The sequence below is a fragment of the Epinephelus moara genome, chromosome 20 (genome assembly GCF_006386435.1).
Source record: "Epinephelus moara isolate mb chromosome 20, YSFRI_EMoa_1.0, whole genome shotgun sequence".
NCBI classification, from domain to species: Eukaryota; Metazoa; Chordata; class Actinopteri; order Perciformes; family Serranidae; genus Epinephelus; species Epinephelus moara.
The window spans coordinates 11,409,053-11,422,784 of record NC_065525.1 but is presented as its reverse complement, the minus strand read 5'-3'; the positions used below and the strand labels follow the sequence as shown (position 1 = coordinate 11,422,784).

Genomic DNA, 13,732 nt, shown 5'->3' with positions numbered 1-13,732 from the left:
TTTCCAATAGTAACGGTACGCTAATCCTTTCTCCTGGAGCGGGAAATAAAACATGAGAACACACCACCTGTAACACCTCAGACTAGTTAATGTGATCAAACCTCTGCCATCTCTGACAGCCATCTCAAAGCATCGGTTGTTTTGCTTTTTTACCAGGCACGTTAGCATTTAGCATGCCTTGCTACATTAACATAATGCTAAATTTAATGGAGCCTGAGCTAGCTCACAGTAAACATCTTCTCCTTCTTAAAGCCGGTTTATAATTTCTTGTGACTCATAGACAGTAACACATTTTGTGGACATCTAACATAATTCTGAATTAATTTTAGCTCCATGTGAGTGCATAAACATGACATTTCCTACCTAATACTGTTGCTGATTTATTAGATTGAAGACACAATGCTGAATTTGGAAGCAGACCTCGGTAGTTAAGTAGTAGTAGTGAAATAAATAACTCTAGGCATTCATTTTATATGATATGAAAGAAGTATTGTAAATTAGTAACACATTTTCAGCCTAGATGCCTTGAGGCTGCTGAGTTTATTTTATAACGGGCAATTTTTTATGTAGGTTAAGAATGCAGTCAAACAGGGAAAGACAGAGTTATCACGTGCTGACATAGGGTGACCAAAGACCTGTTATTGTCTTCCGCAAATTCTGATTTAATACTTCTCTGCTCTCAAAACTCTTTTGGTGTTGTTATTTCTGTTGTCATTCCAAGCATGTGAAAACATAGTGTTTAGATGACAGTAAGATGTGCATGAAAATACAGGACAAATCACATCCCGTAATGATTCAGTAAGAGATTGGCATTTTAATTCTCAATACGGGATGATCTGGTATCATAGCTGAGGGTTGAAAACCTATTCCTCTCGTTATGCTGGCGACAGAAACGTCAGTGCTGGTTACAGAAACAATCCCCTTTTGTTCTGGCTGCACGTTCAACACTGTTGTTGGAGCTACAAACTTACCACAGTCTGGTTGCTAGTAGGGCCAGAAACACAGAAAGGACATCAGGTGCCAGAAGTCCGCAAAGAGTTTTAGAAAATGCTAATTTGACAACTGTTTAACATCTGTTAAAAAAACAAGGCTGTATTTGCTAAATTGAAGGCAAATTACTTTTGAAGAGATCCATCGTTTAGCAGTTAGCCACCAAGATTGCTGCCTCCACTATCTCACCTTAAGTTGCACCCAGAATCATTTCTACAGTAACGCCCTGAGGAATAAGGTAGATAGAAGAACACAATTTATGACAGTACAAATTGGAATAAGCTTTCACTTGAGGACACTTCAAAATGCAAGCAATGCAACTACTGCACATGCTACGACCTGAGTCACAGACACCCCAGTGAGTCAGAGATATGGCTACATTCATACACAACCACGGTCCAAATCAAATTCTGTTTGAACTTGCTTAAAAACTAATACTGCTGCCAGCAACGCATCTTTTCAGTAAACAACAGCCTAACATATTGAAAGAAAAAGTGTAGTGTATTAATCAAGCATTGCTACTATAAAAGATACTATAGCAACTGCCTCCCAGGTTACTCATTCAAGGTGGCGGCATGCTACAGAATAATGATGGATGGAAATGTACTGACAGGAGGAGTCAAACTGAGGCAAGCCCCACTAGCAGTGCTGCACTGTGGCCTTTAACTCCACTTTGTCAAAGCTAATAACTGAACCATAAGCTGTTTAATTCATAAGTATGCTAGTCCATTAATTATTTTTAAAATCCCCAAGTTCAGATAGACAACACAGACAAAAAACCTACTGAAGCACCTGAGTTATACTTATGCAAACCCTTTTTTAGTATTCATGGCCATGACGATGTGACATATGTCCCATCAATGTTTGTTATATGGTAGCGGTTAAAAGGCCCAATCTGCTCATTTTTTGAGCATCAGGCAATGAGCATTTTGAGTCTCTCATGTGTTCTTTTACTCCAAAAAGGGGACCATGTTGGTAAACAAACCTTTAACAGCACCAGAAAATATTAACAACTTGGATTCTGATGTTGTCTAGCATTGGTCTGTGCATTCAAACTCGTTCAGTTACAGTTTGTGTGGGAGTGATGAATACAACCCTGCATTTATAATTGTGATCTCAGATTGTCTTTAATGAGAATGTGAGGACAACATCAATTTTACTGCCCCTTGGGGTTTTCTTTGTCTCTCTAAAAACTGACTTTGGCATCAAAGCCACACTGCTGGCAATGCTACTACCTATGGTTGTGGAAAATCCAGGGAAAACCCCAGAGCTGTAAAAAAAAAAAAAAACACACCTCCTCCTACCCACTGTGGTGAGGCCAGCATTTCTTTACAGCTTCACCGTGGTAACAATACAGTGCAGCCATTATGCAATATGAGCACTGGAGCTGAGGAGACACTGTGTCCTACAAACCACTCTCCTGATAACCTGATGTACAAACAAAATGACACACACACACCGCTCAGGGGCTCAAATTGCGTAAACATATAGATAGGAAAAACAGCACTGTGCAATACAGTGTAGTGACATCTCCCTATGAATACATACATTTACCTAACCAGGCTTTTCAATGCATGATGCACAAAGTAAGCTCCAAATGTGTATATACTACTAGCTGCCGTTATGGATAAACCGACTACCAAACACACTCAAACAAACACACGGCGGAAGGGAGGTAAGATGGGAAGCAAATAAAGACAAAAAGCAGAGGAATGGAAGTGCTGATGTACCACTAAAGGCCAATAAGTTATTGTCTTCACTCTTACATAATCTTGTAAAACCAGTGGCCCTATACTATTTGACAAAAGGCACAAAACAGATGTTTTGCACAGCAAAAGTAATCAAAGAATAGAACTGTTGCACACTGCTGGTGGCCAAAGGAAATACACCCGGAAGTTACACTTCGCAAGATTTCAGGTCAATTGAGCTTTGTGGCCCCTGCTGGTAAAGTTAACAACCTTGACACTCTGTGTTTCCATCCTCAGAGAATCTTTTTAAATCACATCTGAGTTTAGTTATTGTGTAGCATGTTAGGGTACATTGTGTAAACTACATGAAGCACCCTGCCTTGGCAGCTGTTGCACAGACACGAGCACACACACAAGCATACCCAGGCACACACAGGAATGTCTGATGTTTTTTCCTGGATCTAAATGTGGGTTTTCACATACCACATTCTTCCCTGGCCCTCTGTGTCCTGAGTGACCTCCCTAAGATTCAGTGCCAGCCCATTTCAACTGCACTATGATCTCAGCGTTGCCGATGCTACTCAAAGACAAAACACACACAAGCACACATGAACGCACACTCATACACACTTAACCAGGTCAACTGCAGAGCAAAGCCTTTATGTTATGTAACAGCTATAGCTCCACTCTCCTTGGCTCTGAGAGGGGGGCCTCGACAGTGGCATGGTTCGTAAAAAAAAAAATGGAGAAGTTGCACCCAGGGTTAACACTGACATTTTGGTGCTCTGAGGCTCTTCGTTTTTACATTTGGTCTAAAGGAGTTTGCTTCAGGACAGGAGGCCCGTGATTCATACACCACAAGCAGAAATTACACTTAAAATAACTAAGAAAATGTGTTCCTTATAGGACAGAGTGTAAGGATGGATATGTACTGTCTATAGCTGCAGATATACCCAGTATCTCAACAGCATTTGTCACAAAGTTTTAAGAGCTAGCAATAGTTTATCTGACTCAATCAGCCGACTTGCTGAAACTTGCTTTTTAGAGCATAGGTGAATGAAATTGCCAGCTAGTTGTTCAGAGGTTTATGAAAAGGAAGTACTTTGCTTTGAGACAAGCATGAACGTCATTAAACATGTCATCTGCCACTAACTTCCACTTGCCAACAAGTCCACAATGACTCATCCACAGTTTTCAGCACATTTCAAATGAGAGAACAAGTGATTTTGTTAAATGCATTGTGTGGCATAATGTGAGCTTACGGCTTAATAACGTAAGTTCTTTTGCACAACGATGCGTCTTGAAGTTCACAATCCTGTTTGCGTTTCGTAAGCACATTCTCCCTCTCACCCCAGCATTCGAGACATGCCAAATATTTCATGACGCTGTTCCTCGTATAAACATCTCAGTTCCTCTACAAGTTATGCAAGAGCAGAAGAGTTTAGGGCGTGACACGCTGAACACAGATCAGACATACATGTATGCAGGCATGGATCCAAAAACGACAGAAACAGAGAAAGACGTGGGGGGACTATGCACTTCGTGGAGCTCCCTGTGAGAGTGTGCAGGTTAATACAGAGCACTTCACATTACATAAGAAGAGCAAAGGCCTAAACACATAAAGCTGGAGAAAGACTTTACTAAACCCTGTGGGAAACATAGAGACACACACTCATAAACAACTATTACCCATGGGACCAAGTCAGCTAAGTGTGCTGGCATATCACAATGACATGACATTTCACTGCATGACATATCTGATCTTCCTAAAAAGTACTCTGTCCTGTCAATCTAATTGCTGAACATTTTGTACAATCTGAAACCTGCCAAGTTTCCTCTGAGGTGTGCAGCTTTTTCTTTCTAGTGGTTGTTTTTGGTTTCTCTAGAAACAAACCTGGCTAGAAGTAAAAATAAAATACATTTCACTTTCACCTGTGGGCTGTTTCTTCTGGGTCAATAGTGTAATGTGACCTATGTCTTATCTTAAATTGCTAAAAAACCTAATCAACTATAAACTGTCAATCTGTAATCTGGCCTCCACGCCTGAGCGAAAAACAACAACAATTGCCCATGTTTTTACAGCACAAAATAGCCATTCTTAGACAGTAACACAAAATATACTAGATCATCAAAGCAAAGTTTCAGAACAAAATTAAACATGGTAAATGGACTGCATTTATGTAGCGCATTTCTAGTAGGGATGCACCAAAATGAAAATTTGTGGCCCGAAGCCGAAGCCGAATAATATTAAACGCTTGGCCGAATACCGAGTACCGAATACTGTTTAGTTTTTCATTCGTTTTTGCAGATGAACCCCCTCCAGATTAGTGTTGTCACGGTACCAAAATTGGATCCCACTGTACGATACCAATGAAAATATCATGGTTCTGAGTAGTATCACGATACCACAGCAAAAATGAGGCAGATGTGCCTTTTGTCATTTATAAAAAGTTCACTTTTCTATAATACTTCAATGATATTTCAATGGAATAAATTACTTATTGACTTATTCATAGTTCAAAAACAGCATCAATGAGGAATAAATTACTTATTGACTTATTCATAGTTCAAAAACAGCATCAATGAGTGATGAACATAGGGGGTATCAAAATAAAATAAATAAATAAAATAAGAATCAACCAGCCACCCNGACATTTTACTCGGCCCGTCACGGCATGCTGTTTGAATGCGTTATCAAAACACGCCGCTATTATTCGGCCTTGCTTTTAATTTATTCCACCGAATACCGAATGTGTGTTTTTTTGCAATATTCGGCCGAATATATTCGGTTACCAAATATTCAGTGCATCCCTAATTTCTAGTCTTAGCAACCACTCAAAGTGCTTTACAACACAGACACCATTCACCCACTCACACACAAATTCATATAAAGGTGACGAACGCTAAGCAACAAGGTGCCACCTGCTCATCAGATAACATTCTCACGCACACACTCAGCAATTTGGGGTTCAGTATCTTGCCCAAAGACAATCTGACCTTCCGACTGGTAGATGACCCCTCTACTTTCTGAACCACAGCCGCCCTGACACTGTGCTTATCCCTGGATATGGGATAGATAACTTAACTATGCACTTCCTCATTGTAAATATGGCATTTGGGTTGTAAAAATGTCACTCTGAATCTGTAGTCATTTCTGAACTGGCAAAAGCCAGTCAAATGAATCTACCCAATCACAGCAAATTATTTTTGTGGGTTTTAAAAACAGCTTTGATAAGTAACAGAGAACAAACATAACAAAACAAGTGTTACAAAGTATGAACAAGTATGTCAGTCAACTCAAGCATCACCCACTGCAGGGTGGACTCGGCTCCATTAGTTTTGAATTTAGTGAATGATGGATTATACAGAGATCTGACTGAAGGTGGAATTACTCACCTGTAGTATCTGGACTGCAGATAAGTGGAGCAGACAGCCTTGGAGACATGGCTGGCTGAGCCAAAGTCAATGACCTTGACTCTGTAGGGCTGCCTGGAGGGGTCCACCAACATGATGTTCTCTGGCTTCAGGTCAGCATGGATCAAACCCAGACACTTCAGCTTCTTTAAGGCCGTTGCCACCTGCAAAGTTTTACATACATAAAAGCAGACATGTCAAGCCTCAACAAAACACTGTCTTCTATGAGCGTGGGTACTGTATCTGCATGTATGGGTTATATCTGCACATCTGCAACATATGTCGCTTTACCTGCTGCAGAATGGGCCTGATGATTTTGAGTGGCAGTGGACTAAACTTATTCTGTTTGAGGAAGTCATAAAGATTTTGCTCCAGCATCTCAAACACCAAGCAGGTGTGGCTGCGGTGCTGAAAGCACTCCAGAGCACGCACCACATTGTGCTCATCTGCATTTTCGCTGCTCAACCGGGCCAGGATCTCCACCTGGAGGTTCAGGAACAAGAGAGAAAATAACACAGGTTCAGTTCAGACCAACAGAGCATAAAGCAAACACTTCTTTGGCATCTAGAAAGATTAATCAGTCTCTGTCGAAATCAAAAATAGCAAAAGGAGCAGTGTTTCTGTTGTCATGTGCTGATGTGACACCCCAACAAAATAGCAGTCACAAGCAACTAGGCCACCATACAAGCATTTTTTTTAGTTAATCCACAATTTCAACTACAACACTGAAGATACATTTTCTCTATTAACAAAACAAAATGACACAAATGCTCACCTCTATCTGTCCCTGGCGTGCATAGGATGGATGGTTCTTCAGTATTTTAACAGCCACCACTTCATTCGTTCCCCTCTTCCAGCACTTAACCACCTGACCAAAGGTGCCACGACCCAGAAACTCCAAGACCTCATAGCTGTTCTTCAAGGAGCACAGAACCTCGTGCTGAACTAACTGATAGTCACCATCTCCTGATCCAGTTCTCGTCACTGTAGCTCCTGCCACTGTCTCAGTACTGCCATTAGGCCTGATTTCGGTCCCATCCACCCTGATTCCCATGCCGGTCACGGCCTCAACCCTGCTGTGTTGAGAGGGCAGTGTCCCTCCACCCCCTACTCTGACAGTGTCTGCATTGTTCCCGGTGCTGGTTTGCAACATGGCCACAGGGGGAGGAAGTGAAGGTAGAGCAGATACCTCCTCCACTATCTGCATGGTTCTAACGCAGTTGTTCGCCCGCAGATGTTCTCCACCTTCACCTTCCTTCTGTTCACATCTCTGTGTGGCACCTGTGTCTACAAGGCTGACGTATCCTCCTACCGCTTGTACTATCCTGTTTATGCCCTCTTCCTCCTCTGCTCTGATACAGGCCCTCCTTAGTAGCCCGCAGTCCAAGCCTCCTCCTGATGGAGTTCCACCACTGTCTCTACGAAGCCTCACTTCCTGTGGGCCTCTGCTCTGGCAAAGAGACTCCTGGATCCCAGCTGGACCTTCTCCTTGCCTCTCCCAGCTCTCTTGTCTCTGTAATCCTACAGTCTGCAATCCCCACTCCTCCCTCTCTCCAAGCTGTAGTCCCCTGTGAAGTCTTGCTGAATCAGCACCGGTTGAGGATGGGATAACGTTGTTGGGATAGGCAATACCGTAGTTGACTCCGATCACATAGGTCTTGGACGTGGGTCGGTGCTGAAAGGCTCTGCTGGTGTTATTACTGCGGTGAGCTTCGTCTTTGTGTCTGCTCGTACCACTGCTGCTGGTTCCTAAGGCACTTGTCTGAGCTGAGTGCAGGTGTGATGGGTAGACCAAGACTTGTGAGGCCATACCTAAAGGAAAAAGATAAATAAAACACAGCCCACATGTATCAGTTTAGTCCAGCAAAGTTGACAAAATTAAGTTTTTAGGCTTAGGATTTATCTACAAGTTTACTTAACATGCTGAAATAGCTTACACAACTTGTAAATATTAAAATGAAACATTGCTTAAAATCATGGTACAAACACTCGACTAACCACAATATTGTGTCCAGAGAAGCGAAGTGGTTAAGAGCAAAGTAGCACCTTCCCTATCACCAAACTCCTGAGGTCTAAACTGTGGTCTAAGTAAAGCAATCATGAAAGCTGCCAAAGCCAATACACATCTAAGCCATCATGTCATCCTTACTGGAAAGGAGAACTGGCTCACTGTAATCGGAGATGGGGGAAGCCCATTGCATCTCTGGCCTGTCCCTGCAAGCTACACTGAAGGGTCAGTTTCATACCAAGTAGAACCGCAAAGCAAGCAGTACACCAGGGGGAAATAATACATCATGCTCTGTAACTCAGTGACATTTTGCACATACACCTATGCACTGAAACAACTGTCAACTGATAGCATTGATTAATAAACCTTTCTGTCTGTGACTCTACTGAAATACTGTGTAATGAGCTATGCATATTACTATTGTCATTGTTAACAAATAAGATGACAACCAAATATCCCATACAGATCATCATCTTTAAGATATATGCCTTTATTTTGAAATTCATTTGGCACGTCTGTGTCACCATTTGCATCCCAGAACACCTTGTTCCTAAACATTCAAACAAGGCTAGTGGCGTAGCGCCAGGCATATAATGGTAGGCAGCAAGGAAAAAGACAATGAGGATATTTACTGATATCATCTCATATTGATTACAGGCCACTGAATTAAACTGAATCGCAACCATATCATGGCAGACTTTGTGATATCAGCAAATATTGTATCACTGTCCAAAGAATCTTTATGACATTGTATCGTGATGCAACTTGTATTTTACATCCTTACTTCAAAACCCAAACCTGAGTTTATCAAACGCTGAAATACATTCAACCAAGGGAGCCGACTATGACCTGTTCTGGCTGCTGTTTTAGTTTATGGCATGTGCACTATACAGCTGATTTAAATGATATAGTCATTTTCAAATGAGTCTACAGAGGGTTAGAGGGTCAAATCGCATTTCTAAACAATATTCAAACATTTTAACCACAACTTTACATCTTCTTTTTAAAGTGACCCAAGTCTGACATCTGAAGTGTACACTCCAAACAACCCGCATGAATACATGAATATGGTTCAGATGTCTTATAAACACAGTCAAATCATTATCTGCAATGGACAAATGAAAGAGAATGGTCCTGTCTTTAGCCCCTGGTAAGACACTAGTATAGTTACTAACTCTATCTGATAGTAGGAGACACAAAAAGAGGAAAAAAGCACAGGCAATTCAACCGAATAAAAGTGACCTGGAAACTCAGATCTGTGAATTTAAATACAAGTTTCTTTTGCGATACCAAATTCATGGTGTGTTTAATGATACCATATGTGATACAAATGTTGACCAAACCTGAGGAAAACGATAAAAACATCAAATCCATGTGTTTTTTCAACAGCTAACAGTCAATATTATCTGATCATTGCCACACGTGCCAGTCATGTAGGTCTGTGGCTATAGAGACAACTTCCTTTCATTTGGCTGATAATATGAAATAGAGAATGTCATAGTTAGGGTGTCACACATGACAAAGTATATCAAACTTTCAACAGTTAACAATTCTTTTTAAATTTTATTCATTACTTTCAAGTTTCTCTCCAAGTTTTTTTAAGGAACATTCCTCTCCTTGCAGCAAGTTATGGCACCGTGAGAAAAGGCAGAGGCCAAGCCTGTCAGGCACACTTCCTGAATATTTCCAAACAGAGACATAGACTGTGTCTGACTGGGCCAACAACACTCAGGTCAGGTGATTCCAGTTTTAACACTACTTCACACATGTTACAAAAACACACTCGTGAAGCTGGTTGTCTAAGGCACAGCGTTTTGTTCTACAAGAAAGGCCTGCTAAGAGCCAGTAGCCTTCCCAACTTCTGACGCCTTCACACACAGGCTCAGACAGGCCAAGGGGTGTGCCTCAACGTCAACATGGCAATACAACACACTTCATTTCTCATGACTTGTAGGGCTGGTGAGTTTTATCTGATATGTTGCAGACAGAAAATAACAAACTCTGTTATGAGCCAACTTTTCTTTAAACCATTAACTTCCTGATGCAACTGACAAAAGTCACTTGCAATAAACAAGAGAAGCACCAATATGACTGGTGTGGTCACGGTGCAAATGATTCACCCTCTGCATGCCTGGCAAGGTGTCATACCCATCAGTCAATAAGGGATACTGGCATAGGCACAGCTGTGATACCTCCTGCCCTATCCTCTCACTGCCAACCTAGGAAGCCTGATACCCCAAAGGGCTACAAGATCCAAGCCTGAAATGGAGAGCTATGACACAGACGTGTGTTTGTGCATGTGTGTGTGTGGTGTGTTTCAGTGTTGTAAAGAGTGCCAGCTGTATACGCAGTTTGTTACTGATCAATCTAGGAGACAGTTAACATATGGGAGGGGTGGTGTGTGTGTGTGTGTGTGTGTGTGTGTGTGTCTGGGGGAAGGGCAACACCAGCCTAGACACCTGTTGAAACTTATGTTACAAGTGACAGGCAGCATAATAATGGGTGTGTTATACTTTGTGGAATAGGTCAGAAGTGACTTAAATGTAGCTTAAACAACCAAACTGGCCAAGTTACACTTAACGTTACTGTAAGGCAATTGTTTTTGTCTTTTTATGGTTGCCCAATCGTAACATTTTGGCTATTTCCATATATTTTCATGGTAACAACGTCTCACAAAATACTTAGTTTAAATTACTCGAAATCAAAATACAAACAAGTGCACGCTCTCAATAGACCCCTGAATAACAGCAGTTCGCTGTTAGCTCAAACTAATTAGCTTTCGCTGCTAACACTTGTCTGCAAAGGGGAACAAACTGAAGTTGGCTAGCTTACCAGTTAGCAAACACGCTAGCTACGAGCGAAGTCATTTCAACGTTAAAATGATATAACAGACTAACATAACCGTAATACTGACAACGTGTTTGACAACCAGTTGAGTTAGATATAATGACATACCTTCAGTAAGACCTATAAAATGTATCACCCAGAGCGTCAAAGAACAGGCTAGCAACGAGGACCCGCACCACAGTCAAATCCTGCAACGATGCTGCTGCTGTTGCTGCTGCTGCTGCCATCTTGTTCAACGACGAGGAGAGACCGAGCGACTTTTCACACATTTGAAGCTTCAAATTAACGCAAATAACTCGCTATTCCGAAAGCCAGCCACGAGCCATGGTTTCCACAGCCGTCCCAGGTCTCGTCGAGCGTCGCTCCCGTCTCTATTCAGGACGAGGAATCGGTGTTTCTAAACTTTTGCATGTTAATACGCCGCGTCCCCGACAAAGATAACTGCTGGCTGCTAGCTGTTGCTGCTGCTGGTTCGGTAGCTTGTTGCTTCTCCGCATGTGTGGAATGTTGGGGAGGGAGGAGGGACAGACAGAGAGTCTATAAATGTCACACTGTCACAACTGAGTAAAAACATTTGACTTCCATTATGTTTGAGCGTTACTCCATTAGATAGGCCTACAATTAGATTTAACACAATAAAAGTTTTTTGTGATGTGTTTATTTAATCATCTTTTGAACTGGATTTAATCATTCATATGAATTTACTGAGCTCCTTCAAAATCTGCCTACATTTGTCCAATTATTGAACTACAGCTCATATTTTCATGCACATGGCTGGATTTGGACAGCTGTCCTGTGTCTACAGTTTCACTGCATGTCAGCTTACTTTTGGTAATTTGATTATTACAATATCATAAGGGAATTTTTGCATGAAATTTGATATGAACCGAAGATGGTTCTACATTAATGCTGTGACTGTGTCTTTTAGACGGGAAGTACTAGTCATTTTTTGTTTTTATTGTGCTGGCATTGTGCATAATTCCAAATAAAACTTCATTTATTCAAATTGCTACAAACAAACTGGTGCAAAGAAAGCCAGGTAGTGTTACACAAGGAAACTGGTTGTTTTGGGGTTTCTGGTGCAGTGGTGCTGCCATAGCACCCCAACACACCAGGAAGTAATTGAATGCAGACATCATTGTCTTTAAGAGGCTGTGGTGCACTTCTTCTTCCTAAGCTCCCCTGGAGGTAGTGGTGGAATCTCTTGACACTAGACAACCAGCCCTAAGGCATACATCAGTACCAACCATACCAGTATAGCTTGTCAGAACGGTGGCTAAATAACAGTCCAAATTAGGTCCAAATTTTGGTGAGGGAGCAACAGGCATAGCCATTTTCTAAAAGACCTCAAGATGTCTGAATGATAATGGGTTCTATGGTTACTCACAAGTCTGAACCTAAACTCAAGAAGGCCTGTTCCAGGAAATGTTTTGTTCCCACAGTTGCATGCTTTCAACACAAACCTGACACACAGTATTAAACCATGACAGAAGCTTATTCAGAGCTAACATGAGTAGACAGTATAACAGCAAATACATATTATATTTTCACATCATCTTTTAGTAATGTGGACACCAAACACAATCAGGTAGTGACACTAGCCTTTGTGAGATACCAGATACTTTTCTTGCTCTTGAGCAGTGGTGCCCCCCTCCCCTAAACTTGAGAGGGCTTGTTCCCAGTAAATGTTCTGGTCTTTTTAAGGAAAAGGACAACCAGTGTATCTAAAGAACCATGAACCACCAAAAATATATAGATACACAACACATTAAAACCGGATTGTTGTGTGACTCAAAATGTTAACTGTCTGTGCACATCAGATAATTAGTAATTTTAAGTGTAAAATAAGAAACCAAAGTATATCTGTCTTTGATTCCTTAACACTCCATGTTTACATAGTTTTTTAACCAGCCTAACATTCAGTTATTGCTTTTGGTTTTGGTGTGCCACCCCAAAATTTTCAGTGGCCCCATCAGGCCACCCCTCTGAAAAAAATCTTGGGGCACTACTGCTCTGTTGATGTGGTAAACATGACATATGCAGCCTGTTGTGTTGACTGTCATGGGAACATTGGCAATAGTCATGCCAATACAGCAAATTTGAGTTTGAGAGAAACAACGATAATTCGTATACACTTAGTTTAAGTGTTATTTACTGAGGGTATAGGATCGGTAATGTCAAACCATTCAATGAAATGTGTCGAGAATGTAAGGGAAGGGTCTTGCAGGACTTTTTCACAACAGACATTTTGACTGTGTCACTATTACTAATATCATTTTCTGTACTTTTACTGTGACATGTCAAAATGTCACCTGTGAAAAAGCACTACTAAATTATGAAGTCTACAAAACTAGAAAGGCGGGCATGTTAGGTAGAGATAGTCCTGTAATTGCCCTTACATCAGACACTGGCCTAACTGCAGTTGGTATTTGGGTCTTGCCACGTAACTGCCCACTGACTGGGTCAAATGCAGAGAGGGCCTTTCACCACTGCTCAGTAAAGTAGAACTTCATACTCTCATGTGGCTTACAACACTGCCACCCATAATTAAATCATATTATGCTGTCAAATACTCGTAAAGCACAGGGCCCCACTGCTAAACAGAATTTAACAAGTGTGGACAAACGTCTCATTGAATCAGAAAAACGTGCAAGAGCATTGTTTGTTGGAGTAAGACACACACGCACCATCCAGGAATGCAAAGCTGAACTGGGCCAGCTTTGCATTTTAATTGAGTTGCACAAAAGATCATTAAACCACACACACACACACACACACACACACC

General features: G+C 41.4%; 1 protein-coding gene across 3 annotated transcripts in view; it reads right to left on the bottom strand.

The window, feature by feature from the left end:
* The window catches only part of LOC126407636 (homeodomain-interacting protein kinase 3-like), a 32,737-nt gene extending 21,310 nt beyond the window's left edge, over nucleotides 1–11,427 (bottom strand). For all 3 annotated transcript variants that reach the window (XM_050072707.1, XM_050072710.1, XM_050072709.1), the window contains exons 1-4: nucleotides 11,056–11,427; nucleotides 6,868–7,904; nucleotides 6,384–6,575; nucleotides 6,075–6,256 (exon numbers count right to left, since the gene is read on the bottom strand). In XM_050072707.1, coding sequence (XP_049928664.1) covers nucleotides 6,075–6,256; nucleotides 6,384–6,575; nucleotides 6,868–7,902 — 1,409 coding nt within the window. In that variant the 5' untranslated portion in view covers nucleotides 7,903–7,904; nucleotides 11,056–11,427. The remainder of the gene's footprint in view (nucleotides 1–6,074; nucleotides 6,257–6,383; nucleotides 6,576–6,867; nucleotides 7,905–11,055) is intronic.
* Nucleotides 11,428–13,732: the final 2,305 nt, after the last annotated feature.